This window comes from Rhipicephalus sanguineus, chromosome 5 (genome assembly GCF_013339695.2).
Source record: "Rhipicephalus sanguineus isolate Rsan-2018 chromosome 5, BIME_Rsan_1.4, whole genome shotgun sequence".
Classification (NCBI taxonomy): domain Eukaryota; kingdom Metazoa; phylum Arthropoda; class Arachnida; order Ixodida; family Ixodidae; genus Rhipicephalus; species Rhipicephalus sanguineus.
In genome coordinates this window covers 184,445,114-184,465,213 of record NC_051180.1, presented here as the reverse complement: position 1 = coordinate 184,465,213, position 20,100 = coordinate 184,445,114, and the positions used below count along the sequence as shown (strand labels likewise).

At 46.0% G+C, this 20,100-nt stretch overlaps 1 protein-coding gene across 4 annotated transcripts in view; it reads left to right on the top strand.

Moving 5' to 3' along the window:
* LOC119394507 (endoplasmic reticulum membrane sensor NFE2L1) overlaps positions 1–11,761 on the top strand; it is a 179,391-nt gene extending 167,630 nt beyond the window's left edge. For all 4 annotated transcript variants that reach the window (XM_037661814.2, XM_037661813.2, XM_037661812.2 and 1 more), the window contains exon 11: positions 10,016–11,761. In XM_037661814.2, coding sequence (XP_037517742.1) covers positions 10,016–10,333 — 318 coding nt within the window. In that variant the 3' untranslated portion in view covers positions 10,334–11,761. The remainder of the gene's footprint in view (positions 1–10,015) is intronic.
* Positions 11,762–20,100: the final 8,339 nt, after the last annotated feature.

Here is a 20,100-nt window from a genome sequence, read left to right as displayed (position 1 = left end):
TGACGAAGGCGATCGCAGGACGACTCTTTGTACTCACGACCACGCATTACGCACTTTGAAGCAACGGGCACCACGGCCTGCGCACCTACTGCTCGGAGTCGTCACTAGGCCTAACTCCGCTCACGGCGCCGTTTGGCGAGACGAACCTCGAACTTTGCGGGCAACAACAACGCGCTAGCGTGCTCGCGGCTATGTACTTCTTCGCAAGCGAAGAAGCACATCGCTCGCCGGCACTTCGGAACCGCGGATGGGCAGTTTACGCATCGGCAGTGAACTCTACAGCCAAGCTCGATCGTCAGACCCCACGGCCACGGACTGCTCGGAGCAGCGGTAGCAATTCCGCGCGTCGGCACCCGAAAATGCGATACCAAGTATACTGCGCGCAGATTTTTCGACATCGTAGCTTTGCATTCGCGCATCGTCATCGAACGCCGTCACCAAGCACATCATGCGCCGGCTCGCGGACCCCGCGGCCGAGCACTTCGCGGTCCGAGTGCTATCAATAAGCACTAGCGATGTAATTTAGAAGTGCTTGGAGCCGTGCTTGGTATCGCCGCAGGCGTTTATGAATGTTCTGAAACAGTGAAAGCCTCGTAGACTAGCATTGCCGCGGTCAGCCGAATGATAATACGTTTCATATGCGAGAGTGGCAAAAGACCGTGTAGGATGCAGGGGGACGAATTTTTATCTGCCCGACTCGCGTCATTGAATAAACTGCTCAAAAATCCCTGTGCCACTAATGTCTTGGCCATAACTATTTGCTATTTGGAACGAAGGCATCGGCTATCATGGTGTGAGCCATTTTCTGTCACAACAAACCTTTCTTTATAAAAATTATGCTATGATTAATTGTAATCAATAAGCAAGACTTAATTATGCTAATGACAGCATAAATACAAGAAATATGTGTAATTATATCAGTATATGGCCTTATTAGATTGCAATATCTTCTTTTCTGTCATGTCTGTCACACCACTCCTTCATACAGAGAACTTGGTTTGAAATCCATACTGGTTTTTTATAGATCAAAAAAAGAAGAAGGTTATGAAAAAAGAACAAAGGCACACTGGAGAAAGGCCACATGTCCAAGAAGTGAAACATCATAAAAAAACACCAAAGATCACAATCTTTAGGTGTTTTAGAGAAGGCCAAACTTTAAACGCCATTTTCTCAGTACTGTTTTTTGGCATCTTGCTCAGCTTGTGGAGCAGATATCTTGGCAACTACTACACAGATTTTGATTCCGTTTTTTCTTTTTTAATCCTTGAAGTCTTGTTGACAGGATGACATTATTCTTTACCTTGCTTAGGGCCTAGTTTTTTTTGTATGTGATAATTAGTGCATGAGAAGTTCTGATGCAATACATGAAGCTGATGGGGATGTTATTTGTAAAAAAACTAAAAGGAATAGACAATTTTTAATAATGTCATCCTGTGTAGAGTTCTTTTGAGTAAAGATCAAAACCACTTGGACCTTCCTGGCATGTTTTGTTACAATGCTAGGCTTTTCACCAGCAGACTATGTCATCAGATCATGTAACATAGTGTAATTTGAAAACTACTTGAGGTATCGCAATGGAACTTTATATATAGCTATTCGAGACACTCTTCAGTATGCCTGCCAAATTTCATTACTCTAGGTCAACAAACAAAAAAGTTTTTTTCGATCGCCACCTCCCCCCTTAAGGCCATGATTACTTTGCATCCTGGGGGCACATTGAGCACCCATAAACAGCATGCAAACATAAAACTTCATTTTAACACGAAAGTGTTTTATGCTGGCGTCCACCAAGACCTCACTGACGTCATTTCGGTCACGTAAATGACGTTGGTAAAATACACACGAGCAGATGGCAAAGAAAAACTCAAAGAAAAAGTGGATGACCTGGGAGTCGAACCCACGACCTCTCGGTCTGCGGCGATAGGCGGCAGGCGCTCTCTACCCACTTCACTGACGAGATTTGACAAATGCGCCTTATATCTCTCACACCTTCACCACGAGAGAGACGCCAGCGGAAAGTGGAACGCCTTCGTGCGTCCACTGCTCACGCTAGGAAGCTCAGCCTCTCGCATTCCTGAAGCGTTGTGTGGTAGCGTATGCACGAGCACAGGCGTGCGTTACCCTAATACTGGGGAGCACACACCTTGGTGTTTTTCTCTTCATATGAGGCTTTGAATGAGTTCATATTGTGTACCAGTGTTTATTATGTGCTTGTTGATACCAGCTTTGCACGGCATTCACCATATGCTGTGTCCAGGTGTATGTTAATACTTCAGCTACCATAATCTAGGGGTGTGCGAATATTCGAACTTCGAAAATCTTTTTAATAGTGTTTGCTATTCGATTTGCACCGCAATTTCACTATTCGAAGTATTAGAACTTCCGGAAAATAAGTATAATGGTTTCATTCACTAAAAATCTAATCACAGTGGTATTTTAAAGCTGCGGCATGCCCCCATGTTGACAATCACATAAAAATCAGGGGTGAGACAGCTGCGCATATTGCGCATTTTCGATACAATTCCGTTTTCCTGCGCCAAGCTGCTCCAGAAGCATGAAAATCTCAAAAATTGCGCCGAACTGCTCCAAAACAACCTCGAAAGCCAGCATTTCGATGCCCACGTCAGCTTCGTTGGGAAAAAAGGCTGAGTTGACAACATCATTTTAAGCAAATGAGACGTTCGCAAAACGCATAGACGCGCCCAACCGTGTTTCTATGCACCTTTCTAATGAGGGCTCCCATAACGCCGCCATAACCTCCTCTGGGTTGTTGTAAATATGCGTGGCACACCAAAAACGTTCTGCCGTGCCCCGAGCGTGCTGCTCCTTCTCGCTAGGCTGTGTCTTCTGGCGCTACAGTTGAACCCCTTTATAAGAGGCACGCATGGGGGAGAAATTCTTGCCTGTTATATGAGGTGTCTCTTATAAGCAGGGTACTAAGTTATGCATTTTCCTATCAACCCTTACTTTCATGTAGCACACTGATGTCTCTTATACCCCACGTGTCTCTTATATCAGTGCCTCTTATAAAGGGGTTCAACTGTATCAAGTGGCATGCGTAGCGGGAGTGGCTCCCAGGTTCTTCGTTGTGCGTAGCGTGTTCCTCCGGTCGCAATGGTTTTCACGTCGATGCTGCTGCGTGTGGTCACCTATGCGCGCGTTTGCTGTAGGAGTGCTTGTACCGTTACGACCCATACCGTGCACGGGAGAGGCATCACCCTTGTTGCATCAACGCGGCGACTAGCTTCCTGCATGCGGCGCGTCTCCGCAATGCTCTGGCGGTTTTTCACGCCGAAGCCGGCAGTCGACTGACGCGAAGCACCTTTGTGTAGTTCTCCAATAAAAGTGTGCAGTATGCTTACAATGGCGCTATGCTCGCACCACAGTGCGAGAGAGCTTTATGAGATAGTCAATGTGGCGAGGTATCTTGGTGCCCGCACCACGCTCTCGAAGGCGGTCCCGCACAAGGGGGCAGCGAACCGCGGTAGCGCGCCTTTGTTCTCGCCTGTTCAAAGCGTGCAGTAGGTTTGATGCTACACCAATCGCGCGGCCGAGCTGAAGGTGCTTATTGTCATGTCCTCCTTACAAACACTGACCTACAGGAAGCTCTGGAGAAGCTTGAAAAGCTAAATAAGCAGGTCTACAAAAAGATCAGTTTCACTGCAAGTGAAGCAATGAATGCAATAGCATTAAATTGTAATATTATACGAAGTAAGGCTGTCAGCTAACTAACACTTATGGATCCGATCTCGCATAACTACAAAACGCTGGTGTAAGAGAATACGGCTGCTCAAAGGAGGAAACCGTTGAGATCACAGCACTTAGAAGGGTGTACGAGCCGTTTGTGATGCCATCCGAGATAGCACGCACGCCAGCGATTGTGACCGCGTCCTTAAAGTCCACAGTTGCTGCTCAAGCGCCCCCCCCCCTCCCTTGCGTTCCTTCGTGCTCCCCGCCGACTGGAAGAGTGGTAGATATAAAAGGTGCGTTTGTAAAGCCTCTATAGTCCTTGACCGTGGCACAGTGGATAGCGTGCCCGGCATCTGTTGTTGCGGACCGAGCGGTCGTGGGTTCGATGCCCGTTGACGGAACCTTTTTTTCTTTGCCATCTGATCGTGTAAATTTTTTCGACGTCATTTCTGTGACGGAAATACGTCACTGAAGTCTTGGTGGACCTCAGGATAAAACACTTTCATGTTAAAATACGCTTACAAAGTCTAAATCACATGTTGGCACCACCAGAAACCGCTGCTGTTGACTGAGCATGGGGGCTGCCATTGCTTGATAGTGACTGCGGTAAGACTGCCCTGCTTTTGCCACTGGCTTGAGTTGCTTCTTAGTCGCAGACAGTCCAAAGCCGAACCTCAGTTGTCCATGCTGCAGCTTGTGCAATCGCGGAACGATGCCTTTTCCAATGCCAATGCTTTTCGTGCTTTTCATGCTTGGCCAGTGCAGCCAGTGGTCAGAGCAACGATTCGTCCGCGTTATCAACGGCGATCAGCCAGCCGTGAGTCGTGGATGATAAGAATAGCATAGAATAAGGCGTAAGTCATCGCTCCGCGATAGCACGCCTGCATCTCGGCGTTGTCGGATACCTTGTTGTCAGTGAATAGCTAGTGTTAGCGCATTAGTGCAACTGTGCAGTCCGCATTGCGTGCCCGGGCCTCTGTTTCGTTCGTTTGCGTTTCAGTGCGCTTTTCAACATGGTGTCGCTATGCATATATGAGAATCGCCTCACGACGCTGCTGGGAAAAAAAAGGAAGCAGCCGACACTTTTTGAATTTTGGAAATAAAAGTTTCTCTATTCTACTAGCTCAGGCCAGCTATATATTTTTTTTTATTGCAGTGCAGACCACTTATAACGTAACCGCATATAGTGCAGGACCGGTTATAATGCGGTCCTTTTCGACTCCCGTTTACCCTCCCATAGAACCGCATGTATACGCATACCGCTTATTGTGCAGTCCCCCAAGATGAAATACCGTTTATAATGCGGTTGCGGGAAAATATTTCTGACAAACGCGGTAGCGAGTGTGGTTCTCAAAGGAGGTACGCCGCTGGGGAGGGAGCGACGAGGTCGTTACGAAGGGCGAGGGCACGCACAGTGAACGAACGAGGGGCGGAGGGAGGAAAAAGACCGCGGCAGCGCTGTGCGGGCTCGCCGAGTGGAGAAGGATGGTGGTTGCCTAGGCGACGGAGTAGCCTTTGCACCAGCGGCGGCAAGGCTCTGCGGCCTGCCGCGGCCACTTGCCGGCAGCGCGTTCCGCGTGGAACGTACGATCGCGTCCTCATCAAGTGCGCTTTAAAGTAAGTTTCCTGTCGGGAAAAGCGTCGTCGTTATCACACTTGCTACAGATATCGCGTTTGCTACCTCGTCCGCAAATCGAAAAGTTTTGCGGCTTCATGACGCGAGCTTTCGCCTTTTCTGCCGTGCGCGGTCTTAAACGAGCTTGGCGGGCTTTTGTCGCCGTTGATCTCCCGGCTGCGAACACTAACTTCGTATCACGCGCGCTGTTCTTGGGTTAGTGCTTGAGTGCGATCTTTTCGACGTCCGACCTTCATGTTGTCTTGGACAAACTTCCCGCGACAACATGCTGAGCCGCAGGCTAGGCCTAATCAGCGTTGGTTGCTTTTCGGTAGCGGTCGCGGGCGATAAAAGTTGCGGTTTGGTGCGGAATCAACGGAACTTTTTGCGATGGCTGCACTTGAGGGGAAGGGAATCATATCGTTAATGAAAACGAGGGCATGGTTGACACAAGCAACTCTCGAATGGTGGTTCCGGATTCGATTGCAATGTCTTGGACATCGTGTGCACGCCCGTGAAATCGAACAATCGGTACCGCGCTCAGCACGTGAAATTTCGGTCGCGAATCGACATGGTTTCTGTGTAATGCGCATACCTCGAGGTGGCCTGAAACGAAGTCGGCGAATTTCCGCGATGGCACTTTGTTTTGTTTGCTTTTTTCCCCCGTGTTCATTTCGTTGGCAATGCGGGTCTTTGGCGGTTAATTTTTGAACATTCGGAGATTTAAGTGGTTGTAAGCACCCCAAATCGCATATGTCGATTATCGGACACGCGAGGCTACATGCTCAACACGTTTTGCGCAAGTGCAGCCTTTGAAGAAGGTTGTTTTGGTTATAGTGCGGTACCGCTTATAGTGCCGATATTCGCGACTCCGGCGACTTACGTTATAAGCGGTCTATACTGTACTACAACGAAATTTTCACTTCAACGAAATTTTTTTTTGTGCACCGTCAATTTCATTGTAGCGGGGTTCGACTGTAATGCATCTGGCAATGTAGACTGTACTTATGGTTGTCTTTAGATGCAAGACCGGGTCACAGCAGAGCTAGTGGGCACGATGCAGCTTCCCTTGTTAACCACCTGTCCTGGGCGGTTCGTGATGATGATAATTTTCTATCTATTACACACGGCAGACCTCGACCATAACACCTCTGCTGTAAAACTATCCAGGAAACTTGGAAACTTTACAACGCACGTAGACTGGGACAAAAGAACAGAAAACATGATCTGCTCGGTGTCTTGTTTTTCTTCTTTTGTCCCTGTCTGTGTGCACTGTAACGTTTCCAAGATGCAATACCAACTAGTCCACCAAGCCATCCTCGTGATATCCAGGAAAACGTACTCTCCGAATTCATTAAAAAATCGTGCAGCTTCGCTTGAAAAGCAAAGCAATGATAAAGATGCCAAAGGATTTTACTACAGTAAAAGCTCGTTAATTCGGATTTCTAGGGACCGGAAAAAATGTCCGAAATAACCGAATGTCCGAATTATCGAATGGTCGAAATAAACACAATAAATGCACGAGTTTTTTCAACATACCTTTACTTAACAAAGTAATCGCGGACACAATTTTTCTGAGCCCTTCAAGGTGCTCAGCAGCTCGCATGATGTCTGCAGTACCGCAAAAGTTTCACCCGTCATCCACGCTTTTCGGTTGGCACGGTAATTCGCGGGAAGATTGTTGATGTTCTTAAAGCAGTGTGGCTTTTGAACCTTTCCGATAACGAGAAGCGGCAAGCGCTCTGTTCCCGTCACGTTGGGGGATATAAGTATGGTTACTCATTCCTTGCTTCTTGCCGCCGATTGAAGGATCCCCTTTCATCACTCTTCATCACTTCTTGTCGGGAGAGCCCGTTATTCAGAGCACGCAAAATTTCTACTTTGGTGGTGAAGTCCTTGGCCTCGTACTTGGGCCGCTTTGCCGGCGTTGCCATCGGCGGAGAGTGCGGTCGCACGAGAAGTCAGCACAAAAGCACCAGCAACGATCAAGCTAAAGGAGCCGTACTGAAACGTTCCTCGATAAATCGGCGATCAATGATGCAGCGCACCAACGGGAACAAAGCAACAAAACCCACACGCGAAAAAAAGGCGTTCAACCAGTCTCAATCCAAGCCAAGTCGTTAATTGATGTCTATGGCGATGCTGCGTTTGAGCTTCACTTTTGTTCCGAATTGTTCTTTTTTCGTTTTCGAGCCTCGCCAGCGGCCCAAAAGTCGCCGAATTATCCGATTTGCGGTCAAATCTGTCCGAAATAACGAGCGCCCAGTCTCATAGAGTGATGCGTATATTTACAGGGACCAGATGACGTGTCCGAATTAACCGATTTTCCGAATTAACGAGAGTCGAATTAATGAGCTTTTACTGTATTGCGTAAAGCTTTAGGCTCGCGGTTCACTCGATCACTGCGAGCACAAGCCGTCGCAATGCTTGCAGCATGGGGAGTCGAAAGCATGTGTGCTGCCCTTTGCTTAAATATTTATGATGTTCCACGTTTCCAGGTAGATAGCGGGAATGTATAATACAGGGCGTGCATTAGAAACGTTATTTTCTTGGCTTGCCCAAAGTGCACACGTGATCTTCAATTACACAATGTGCAGGCCGCATTGTGCTCAGCCACGTGCATTATAGTTCGTTTACCTCAAACATTTACTGCACGGAGAGACGTGCACATCAAAGGCATGGACCTCACATACATACGTGGGCCAAGCGAAGGTCGTTGGCTAAGCGGTGCGTGAGAGCAGCATGTATACCTCCGAAGTAAACCATTACTAGCACATCAACTCGATGATACTGGGCCAAACCACACATGTGCTTGCTAGCGCACATTCACATGCCTTAGATTGCATGTGACGTGTTGACTTGTTTTGTGTGATGCAATGTAATCCTAGACTTATCCGGACCAGCCATGCAATTTTCCTTGTCTAAATCAATGAATTGTATAGTAATAGAAGTTCAAAGGGGACAGCGTTTTTCAGCGGGCCCAGGCCCAACTCTGGCTATGAAGGGTCAAAGTCGGGCCTCGAGCACACGTGAACACTATTCGTTGCGTGGTTTAAGGCATTCTACTTCAAGTTGAAGCAACGCATGCAAATAGCTGGCTCTTAGTATGCCTCAAAGCACCGCATGATTGTTTTTTTCCATGGCGTGGCTCTGTGGTAGAACACCTGACTGCCACGCAGAAGGCCTGTGTTAAAATCCCACTCGAAGCAAATGATTTTTAGCATTTATTTATTTGCATCTATCTGCATTGTTCGCTCGCAGACAATGCTGATTTTTCGCTCAACCAATGACACTGACGCCGAAACAAGAATTTCTGCGAAACAAGCTTCTTAATGCTATGGCATTAAAATTGGATTGGTCATTTTGGAATGACCTCTACAACATAATGAAATGCACTTGTCCGTGCAGTGAATATTACAAATCTAGCATAAGTGATCTTAGTTAAAGGGACACTAAAGGCAAATATTAAGTCGATGTTGATAGTTGAAATAGCGGTCCAGGAACCTCGTAGTGCTACTTTTATGCCAAGGGAGTGCTTATTTTGAAATAAAATCACGTTTTAGTGGTCCGCATCGCGTTAGCGCACTTCAAATCACCCGCCTCAAAGCGGTGTTTCTCACATCACTGCTGCCGTGCCCAACGTTGCCCGCCTTTACTGCACGGCGGCGTGCACTGGCATCCGGCAACATCACATGCATACGGTATTTTGTTGAACTTTCTATCAGAGCGACTTTCACGAGCGTGCAAAACACACGCGGCAGTACGCGATACTGAAACTACCACTGAGACGCGACCGCGTGAGCGAAGCAGGGCGCCGGGCGAAGCGCAGTTCGGCGAAAACTGAACTTTTGAACCACGCACGCCATTCCCCATGGCAACACCAAAGAGGTTCTTTTTTCCATGAATCAAACAGAAACAAACAAGCAGCATTTTATTACGTCTCTTGATGCATGGAAGGTTCTTTTTTTATTGCAACTAGTTTGATTACGAGTGATTAATTGTATTCCGACTCTCCCACGTCATCGGGATCACTTCCAAAATGTCCCACTCATGGCGCTCATCGTGCGATACATTTAGCTTAATTTCTCGGTAAGTAGGGCACTGCTGTTGATAGTACTGCCGTTTTTGACGTCATACATTGAGCTTTCACTCTCACATAAATTATTTGCTTTTAGTGTCCCTTTAATTAAATAATTAAGCACAATATATAGAGGACCTGCACTTTCCTATTTCACAATAAAGGACTTTCCATCCATCCATATAATAAGATGCCTTAATGAGTGTCACATGGTGGCAAACCATGTCGTTGGTTTCATTCAGTTGTGGTTAACTTTTAAAAAAAAATATTTGGTTCCAGTTACGGGAAACACCCTGTGCGTGTGTGTGCGTGCGTGCACGTGTGTAATACATGAACACGTTTGTTATATGGAATGTCAACTGTGGAAAATAAAACTCCATTAAATGGTTTTCATGCTGTTTAATAAAAAGAAAATGGGGAGTTTTTTTTCTTTCCATAGATTTGTTCTGTTGGCTTCATGCAATTTTTGCTAAAGATCTAGCCCCCCTCAGTTTCTATCATTATTCTTGGCTAAGAGTTCATGTTGAACACTTTCATTTCTTTCTGCACATGGTTGCACAGGCTGAAGAGGTGTGCACACGAGAACGAGTGCTCTGAATGTGTAGTTGACACATTGCGTTCTCTCGTGCCAGGTGGCAGCGCAGAATTGCCGGAAGCGCAAGCTGGACCAGATTCTCTCTCTGCAACAAGACGTAGAGGCACTACACCTGGAACGCGAAGAGCTGGAGCGACGGCACGAGGAGCTGCTCGCGCAGCGGCTCTTGGGACGCGACAAGTACAGCCGCCTGTGTCAGCTGCTGGCCACCCACACCACACGTCCCCTGAGCCCCACCTTGCAGCACTTCACCAACGTCGAAACATCGTTTGCCACTTGCGATGGGGCCTCGCCAACACACACGGGGGCACGCCTCAAAAAGAAGATGCACACCAAGTGGGAAAGTGATGAGTGAGGCGGCTCGGTGCAGTGGCTAGAAAAGGGCCTTAGGAATCGCATCCTGGTGACAGCCATTGCTGCATTGCGTTTACACTCCAACGAGTGCATTATTGTGTTACTGCAACACGAGACCCCCCCAAATGTGTTGCACAATGGTAAGCGTCATCAGTATCGTGTGTTCCTCCTGCGTAAAGCTGCATGCCAGGCATTAGTTTCCTGTTGGCCCAGTGTGCCTTGGCATTGAGTAGCCTTCCAGGGCTGTACCAAGGGGACATGCAGGGAAGATTGGCTACAATTGTTCTGTGACATAATCGCACGTGCCTATGTCTTGCAAGTTATGCTAATAGCGAGTCGGTTCTGGGGTCCCCTATTTGGAGATACTTGAGAGTTGCAGCCTTGACCCAATACCGAACGCTCGAATTATGAGTGCTGCTGTTGCAAAGTTACACTAGCATATGCAAATGCCAGCATATTCAAGCTACCGACTCGGTCGTGGTTGCCACCATATCCTGCCTGAATCGTGGTGCCCACACATGTATCGTGGATGCTTGCCTTACTTGGCACCTAGACAATGCGTGTGACGATCAGTAAGCGCACCGATTGTTTTGCTCGTAGGTGGGGTTTGTGAATGTGAGGAACAGCTGCGGGAATGTACACTTTGCAGGTTGGCCAATGTTTATGAGTAGTGTATCGAGTCTTCCAATGAGAACCCCCTCAGCACAGCGCCCTTTCTAGCCACTGTCTCCGTGCAAGAAAAAGCAACACTTGTGATTTTGATGACGCTCAAGGACACGCTTCCTTCAAGTGCCACGGAGGTGTGCCCAGCGGACAATGGTGAACTGTGTGTGTGCCTGTGTGCATTGAAGGACCAAGTGCAGTCACCGTCTTCATTCTGTGTCTTTCTTGCCCCTTTCACTTGTTCTTTTTTTTTAACCGTGCTGTGGTCTCCAGCTACTGCCAACTGTTGTAAATGCGTTTTTCCTTTCTGGGGTCTCCATAGGAAAAAAACCTCATTGTTTGGCTCTGTAGTTTTCTACGACGCTAGATTGTTGCACTGTAAATATAAAAGGTTTCTTAGCTTTGCTGTGAAAGAAATAGATTTGTGCCTTCTTAAGTACAGCAGGTCGGCTAAGTCATGCGAGGAACAATAGCATATTTTACTTTTAAGTATCACATTAGTAGCTCGCAAGGGAATGTTGAGTTTACTGGAGACATACACTGAAGTGAAGACTTGTGCAATAAACTACTTGTGCTACGACGATCCTGTAGGTCAATACCTTACTGGATATTGTGTGCTGGTGTGGTTTAACAAAGTTTATATTTGCACAAGTTGAATGAATTATTTATTTCTGTATGATTCACATTTTTGCCCTTTGGTTACTACAATTCATTCTGTGTTAGGAATGCAGTTTCATTTCTAATAAACTTTGTTGATAAGTAAGAACTGTCCAGATTCCTTAGTTTTGCTGTCACCTCTGTGACCCGAGTGGTAAACAAATTCCACTCTTGTTCCAAACAGCACCAAGACGGATTTGCTGCACCATTCTGATGAAAGTTACGTAAATTGTGTGAAAATGAGTTTTGGAATTTGATGGCATCGAGCACAGGTGTGACACAGACTACTCCAGCAAGACATGCTCAGTGTGGACTAGGTGCTCTCGCTTCAAAGCTATGCAGCCACACGCAGAGGAAAGTGTGCAACTGGTTGATCCAAACGGCACTGCACCTTTAGTTAGCTCAACAAACAACCAAATAAAGTGGAAACTGCTTATGGATTCAAAGTGCAACATTGACAGTGACCAACGAAGCCTGTGCATGTGCGGTAGGTACTCGCTTCATAAGTTTCCAGGAACGCCTGAAGCTCGGAGAGTAGCTTGTGGCTCTAAAGAGGGAGGACTTCAAACCCAGCTAGTGGCCTTACGCAAGTTATGTTGTGTGTCTGGCCTGTAATGCGCTGTATTTTTGTTGCTGCGCTTTTGTGCTCAATGCTTATGTCGCATCCATCGCTTTCTTTCAGGGGTGTCTTGCGCGTGACACTGCTCTGCTAGTACAGGGTGTGCGTGAATGTATGGTGTGCCAGCACAGTACACATATTGCTTACGCTTCCCTCTTGTCTGTGTGTCCTAAGTACGCAAGTGCTGCAGTTTCTCCTGTGGCTGCCTTTAGCATGCAAGAAACATAGAAAATCACTGTTTTCTAATAGTCTCATTCGAGGTATGCCAAGAGAACAAAAAAGTGTCGGTGATAGTGTGTACTTCAAAACATATATGTTGTCTCTATATTTTAAAAGAAACTTCGCGTCTATTTCAATAGTGTTCCCCTAAGTTCAAAAATGTACACGCGGATCAGGGGCGTAGCCAGAAATATTTTTCGGGGGGGGGGGGGGGGCTTCAACCATACTTTATGTACGTTCGTGCATACGTTTGTATGTGCGCGTGTATATATACGCAAGCAAAACTGAAAATTTTTGGGGGGGGGGGGGTTTGAACCCCAACCCCTTGGCTACGCCCCTGACGCAGATCACACACTGTACTACACCCCAGCTTACTTGCGCTTCCCTCCCTGAAAAGATAGTTTCATTCAGCTGTAAGCACTTTACATCTAACTTCCATTATTCTATAAATAATGCACTATTACGTCATGCTTCTTCATACACCTATTTAGGAATCATATTAACTTCTACCTTCTCTTGGAATGAGTACATTACTAGAATTTGCGCTGAGGCATCTAAAACACTTGGATATTTGTGCTGTAACTTGTGTTATTCTAACGCACATAAATTAGCTTATATAACGTGCATTCGCTCACAGCTAGAGTTCCCCTCTGCTGTTTCGTCTCATCACAAGTATCTCGTCAACGAGATAGAGTCGAACCAAAATAGGGCTGTTCATGTTATATCTGACTACGACCGCCATTCCAGTGTTGCTTGATCTACAGTCATTGGTTTCCCATCACTCCATTTCGCTTTTGTTCTACTTCATAAATACGTTCATATTCTGCCATCTCAACGCTACAAATTCACACCCCTGCGTATACATCACAACATTTACATAACAGTCTGAACATTAGATGCATTTTTGGAAGAACAGTCCTTTAATTCATCAGCACTGCCATGTGCTATTCTACTATGACATGATCTTACCAAAGCCATTGTCATAATCACTGACCACAAACATTTTCGTGAACAACTAAACACAGCTTTTAATATTGTGTAACAATTTCACTTGTGTTGGCCAGTTTATAGTTTTCTTTTTAGATTGCCCGTGTTTGTTTTTGTTGTTTATCAATTGCTTTGTACCCCCCTCACTAAACGCTTCTTTGGAAGCCCTATGATGTAAATAATCTCCGCGCTCGCTATATAGGCTAAGAGAAAATCGAGTATATAGGGTGTATTTCTGCCGCGGAACAATAATCACCATCTGGCGACCTCGTCCTCGCTTTAACTCGGCTGTCGCCACTTTCCTATCGAGAATGCTATGTCACGCTGATAGCGCGTGCCGAGAAGTGCTGGGGCCATGTTTACGCAAGGAAAGCGCGCGAGGTAGATGGTTATAGTTTCGTCGCTAAAATACTCCCCAAATACTCCGATTTTTTTCCCATGGAGTGTACTTGCCTTTTTACACTCTAAAAAGAAAAGGCGTACTTGGGCGTCATTCTGGTCATCTGTGCCGCGTGCCCGTGCTTTCGTTATCGCCGCGCGCTCGGTGATTCACCATCACGAACGGCAGCGTAGCGCGGTATTCTTGATAGGAAAGTGGCGAGTGCAGAGATACATGAGCACCCAGATGAAAATGGCACGCGAACTTCCAGCTGGAAAGAGACGTTCCAGCTGGATTTCGAGCCGGAATTATCTTTTCCAGTTGGAAAATTTCCATTGCCAGCTGGAAATAACTGGAAATGGCAGTTTCCAGCTGGAAACAATCTCCACCCTAGGCGGTTTTCCAGCTGGAAACAACTGGAAATTGCTTTTCCAGCTGGAAACGAAATCCAGCTGAGGCAGTTTTCTAGCTGGAAGTAGTTGCTGCTGCTGGAAAGAACAGGAAATAGGATTTTCCAGCTGGAAATTGAACCCACCTAAATTTATAATAATTTCTGGGGTTTCACTTCCCAGAACCGACATGATTATGAGACCCATTGCAGTGGAGGGCTCCCGAAATTTCGAATACATGGGATTCTTTAACGCGCACTGACATCGCATAATACGCGGACCTCTAGCATTGCGCCTCCATCGAAATGTGACCGTCGCGGCCAGGATCGAACCCACGTCCTTCTGGTCAGGAGCTGAACACTGTAACCACCGTACCACTGCGGCTGCCCCACCTCAATTCTTTTCACCTCAAGCTTTTGGGAAAACACCATGGAAATAACATATACAAAACGAGCACTTTTCAGCTTAGAGTGGTTGGCTCCAGTGGGAGAGTTCACCTTGCACTTTGAAACCTTTGGTGTTTTGCCGCTCTGCTGCAACATGTCATTTTTAATAGCCTTACTTATGTTTAGAAGGCTGCATTCTCCAGCAGCACATATATTTTGTCAGCAAAGCTGGCCAGGATTTAAGCTTCGTTGTAGCGTGGCAAAGGACAAAGAAACGTACGACGACATACAGCGCTATTCCATATCTTCTTCCGCGCTACAACGGAGCTGACGGAGCTGACGGCTGCGCTACAACGGAGAAATGACCCACTGTCAACAAGTCCACGTAGCCACCTTTATTCGCAGCATTGTTTATCTCTTTTGTGGAAGAGCTCAACAATCTAGTACGTTGCTTATAATTTCGGCCCGAATACGTTTGCCAGAACACTCGTCAGCAAAAAAAAAAAAAAAAACGACACTTCAATTGAAGCATTTAGTTTTCTGGCCATCCGGCAGGTCAGTCATCGTGCAACGATATCGCCTCTGCGTTTACACTTCCAGACTGCGTGCGCGCCTGCTATACAAGGCGTTAGCATATATAGCCACTTTATCAAAGTTGTTACTTCACGCTTGCTGCACTCGATCGTGATTAGTCGCGGTAACATTTACGACACGAACGACATGACCAGAGCGTCCATCTTAGTAGCCGCCATGTTTGTTGTTGTTGTTCATTGCATTTTTCACTCAGATATCTCAGCGTTAGTTACGCACATATCATGCGTAAGCTTGTGTGCATTGCGACTTGCATAAACATAATTCAGTTAAACTATTAATGTCTTAGAGTAATTCTGCAATTACTTATAGCCGAAAGAGCAAATTTAATGCAGGATATAGTTTGAAAACCGACGACCGCAGTTTCGTACAGCCCACGTGATGCGTGTGTCATGGCTGTTGTGTTGGTGTAGTCCGAGAGGTGCGCGTTTTTGTGCAGTGAGTGAAGAATTGGTTTTAAAGAAGATTTTGTGTTGAAATCGCATTAATCCAGTTGTAATTTGGAACAGTTCTACGTGGGGAAGGTGTTACGACTTAAGACCGTCAAGTGCTCCCTGTTGGTTTTCTGTTCTACGGGTCGTGGTGATTCTTCCGTTCTTCCCCGTCCGCGTGTTCCACTTGAAGGTAACTATAAACTTTTTCCCCCTCATGTTTCAGTTGCAGTTATAAGCGTGCGTGCAATGCGTTCGTGCTGATACCGAAGGGCTTGCTTATCATGACATGACAATCACTTGATTGTTGTATGCAGTGTTTATACGCGTGAAGTACAGTACGTGTGTTCCTTGTTGCCGTAGTCCCACTGGAAAAGTTTGTGCCTTGTGCTCATTGTTAGAGGAGTCGGTGTGACATGCTGCAAGCTAAACGGCACAAGTGGCAATGACAAAGAACCTGTATCTGACTAGTACCCTGTGTACACGTTTTTTTCTATCTTTTCGTGCTGCTTAACTTGCAGCTTGTTGTAGAGTTGCACATCCAAATTTGTGCTCGCTCCGTGTGTCCGCTCCATATGTCTGTACCGATCGGCCATCTCGACCCATCTTTTTTGTGTATGTGTGCGCCCAGTTTTCAGTTTCGTGACTGAAATCTGTCCGACGTGATCGTGACATGAGCGTGTCCTTCTACTACAAATGTATGTTCGCAAATATGTCGTTGCCTCGATCCGCATGTCATTCAATGATCGGAAAACAGCCACCTCGTAGAGAGGCAGTCAGAGCGCGCTGAGATTTAATTAACCGAACCTACAACCTTCTGGTAACACGTCCGACGCTCTACCAATTGAGCTATAACGGCTGCCACTTTCCCATTCACTGTATTGGGTAGTTACGTTTGTGTAATCCTGGGAAGGGTGTAGGTTCGGTCCCTACCAGCGGCAAGTTGATTTTTCATCCACTTTAAGTCCTTTCCATTTATGTCATAATTATACTATACTACAGTTAAAACGTGCAAATAATGTCACCTGTATATTCCTTAGCTTCATAGTCTGTGGATTTCATTTAAGTTGTGTGAAATATCTTTGAATTGCTTGACAGGTATAGCGCAACAGTGAACGCAGCTTTTTGTTTCAAATAGCACTGTAAGCACAAACTTCCTAAAATGCTGCGGATTACTTCTGACGTGATGCAAATTTTTCTTATGCTGGGCTTTAAATACAAAGTAAATAAAAAATTCCCTATAATCTACCTTTATTTATTTATGTACACAATTTTGTGGAAGCCAGTCACACTGAATATACAGACTCGCTTGCTCAACTATGATTGGTGTTATAAAAGGGCTTATAAAAGTCGGTTCATTACTTGAGAAAACTTGGTACGGCGCAAAGAGGACAGGGATGAAGTGAAGACACAACTGCCAGACACGGGCACCAACTTCCGACTGTTTATTAACAGAAACCACGCCGATTTACTAGGCTGCCGAACAAGGTAATCTCGTTACAGAAATAGAAACATCAACAAACTAACAATTCATCATGAGCCACTGAAACAGAGTCGAGGTATGCGCCAGAAACTGCACTGATCCGAGCTGTAAAATTATGCCAGCACTCGTGAACACGTGTCCATCACAGGATCAATCCGAGTGAGAAGCAAAAGGGGCAGTGCACAACCCGAACTTTACATGTCTACAGGCTATCTTTAAAAAAAAAATATCTTCTTTCTCACTTAAATCTATTGATGGTGTACTAACGCACTGACTGCCTGCCCTTTTTATTAGGAATGCCTCGATTGTCTCTCAGTGCGGCTGCTTGCTATCCTTAGAAAAGTGGTTTGGCTGAAGTGTGACGCACAACCACAGCCCTTGCAGTGGTCTGCCAGGGGCCCGCCCATCTTACTGCTGACTGCCAAGCGGTGCTCCGTGGCACGATCGTTGGAACACCAGCCCGTTTGGCTGATGTACACCCTACCACAGCTTAGGGGAATATTGTACACCACATTGCTGACACACTGGGTGTCACTGGCTGCGTTTTTTTTAAAGATTGCAGCCAGATACAGTGTGCGCATTATGTTTTCTGCTCCATGCAATCTAGCCAGGATTTGCCCCTTGATGGCAAATAAGCAGCCGGCTGCATGCTGCAAGAAGCACGCCACGCGATACACCGAGTGTGTCAGCAATGTGGTGTGCAATATTCCCCTAAGCTGCGGTAGGCTGTACATCAGCCAAACGGGCCAGTGTTTCAATGATCGTGCAAGGAAGCACTGCTTGGCGGTCAGCAGCAAGATTGGTGGGCCCTTGGCAAACTACTGCAAGCGCTGTGGTTGTGCGCCACGTACTTCAGCCAAACCACTTTTCTAAGGAGAGCAAGCAGCCGCACTGAGAGGGAGACAATTGAGACATTCCTAATAAAAAGGGCAGGCAGTCAGTGCGTTAGTGCGCCAACAATAGATTTAAGTGAGAAAGAAGTAAGGTTTTTGAAAGATAGCCTGTAGACGTGTCAAGTTTAGGTTGTGCACTGCCCGATTTGCTTCTCACTCGGATTGATCCTGTGATGGACATGTGTGCCGGCATGATTTTACAGCTCAGGTCAATGCAGCTTCCGGCACATGTCTCGACTCTTTCAGTGGCTCATGATGAATTGTTAGTTCGTCTATGTTTCTATTTATGTAATGATTACCTTGTTCAGCAGCCTATATAAATCTACATGGTTTCTGTTAATAAACAGTTGGAAGTTGCAGCCCGTGTCATTTCGTCCCCATCCTCTTTGCGCCATACCAGTTTTTCTCAAATGGTGGTATAAAATTGCCAATGAACATAAAATTGCTTGACAAGAATGTTTCTGGGGGTAAATTGTGGGAGGCTATTTCTGGACAGGTATACATGATGGTGAATGGAGCTGAAGAGAAAGAAAAGCTACACCATAACACATTATAACAAACAAGTGCTAGCTTTTGCATGTGATGGTTTTACCAGAATTACATATTAGCTAGAATTATGCTAGAGAGTCCTTATGAATTACAGTTAAAAAGGAACTTCACCGTGCAACGTACACTTAACCTATTGGCTGCTCAGTGCTCTTTTATTTGGCCTGGCACTGACACCCATGCTCGTTTTTTAAATTTTATTAAAGGCACGATCTTAATTTCTTTATAACTGGAAAAACAGTTATAAAAACCAAATGGCTGCCATGGCAAGGTGTGTGTTCCCATCTGATTTTTCTGAATTTACGCCACTGTGGAGTTTATATCGTTGATTCCTTTTCCACTTACTGCATGTAAATGTTTCTTTCAGATGTTGAAGCACAACAAGCCTGATAGAAGAGGACATTCGGGATGTGTTCTTGTAACAGCTGCTGCACATGGCATTGCAATAAATTCCTTTAAGATTCAGCAACGCTATGATTTTCGTTTGTGCAGTTTACCGAACCAGTTTGCCCTGTGGCTCTACAAGGCAGCCACCGAAACAGCTGGCCAGCATCTATACCACATTTATGAAAACTTTCTCACCCATAATTTTACCTAGCTATTACTCGCAAGGAATGTGGTTTACTCCTGTCACCCTCTGGAACAACGCAAGTGAACATGTCAGCTGGGAGATGCTCTCAGGTCCAGCAGGAATGTCTACTGGTTCAAGCTAGGAGTCCAGCAATTTACAGCTGAGACTAACATGTGTTCCTGCTGGAAAATCATGCTTTCCAGCCAAGAGTGAAATCTTCTCTGGCTGGAAAACGCATGCTTTCTAGCTGGGAATAATTTCCAGTTACAGCTGGAAAATTCATGCTTTCCAGCTGGGAATGACTTCCAGTTACAGCTGGAAAATGCATGCTTTCCAGCTGGGAATATTTTCCATTTCCAGCTGTATTATTGAACCGGAAATTTTCCCAGCTGGAGATATTTCCAGCTAGAAAAAGCATTCCAGCTGGAAAAGTATCCAGCTGGGAAAAATTTCCGGTTCAATAATCCAGCTGGAACTGGAAAATTTTTCCACCTGGGCATCAGAGGACGATTATCGTTGTGGGACAAAAAGACACGTAAATGAAATGCGAAAGTGGATGCTTTTATATCTGAATAACTTCATTGTTTGCCCGCGTCACTCTTCAAATTCATTCTGCATGCATGTAAGGACGATACAATGAATACGTTGTAATGCAAACTTTCTTGGGAGCTGTTTTAGTACTGCAATCCGAACTTGCGCGAAACGTTGGAAAAAATGCTACCCTACTTCTGCAGGCTACGAATTCTCATAGCACCATGTAAAAATATCATTCAAAAGTTCACCGCGTCGAAAAGGTCGTGGTGGACGTCGATCGCCAATGAGTTTCGGAGAATTTTCGAACCGGTGAGAAACAACATCCTTTGTGTTGTCGTCGTCGTTATACAGCGAATGGGAAACTATAAGTTGGCTACAGCCAACTACAGCTGATCGCTGCCCAAACAGTCCAGGTGGCGC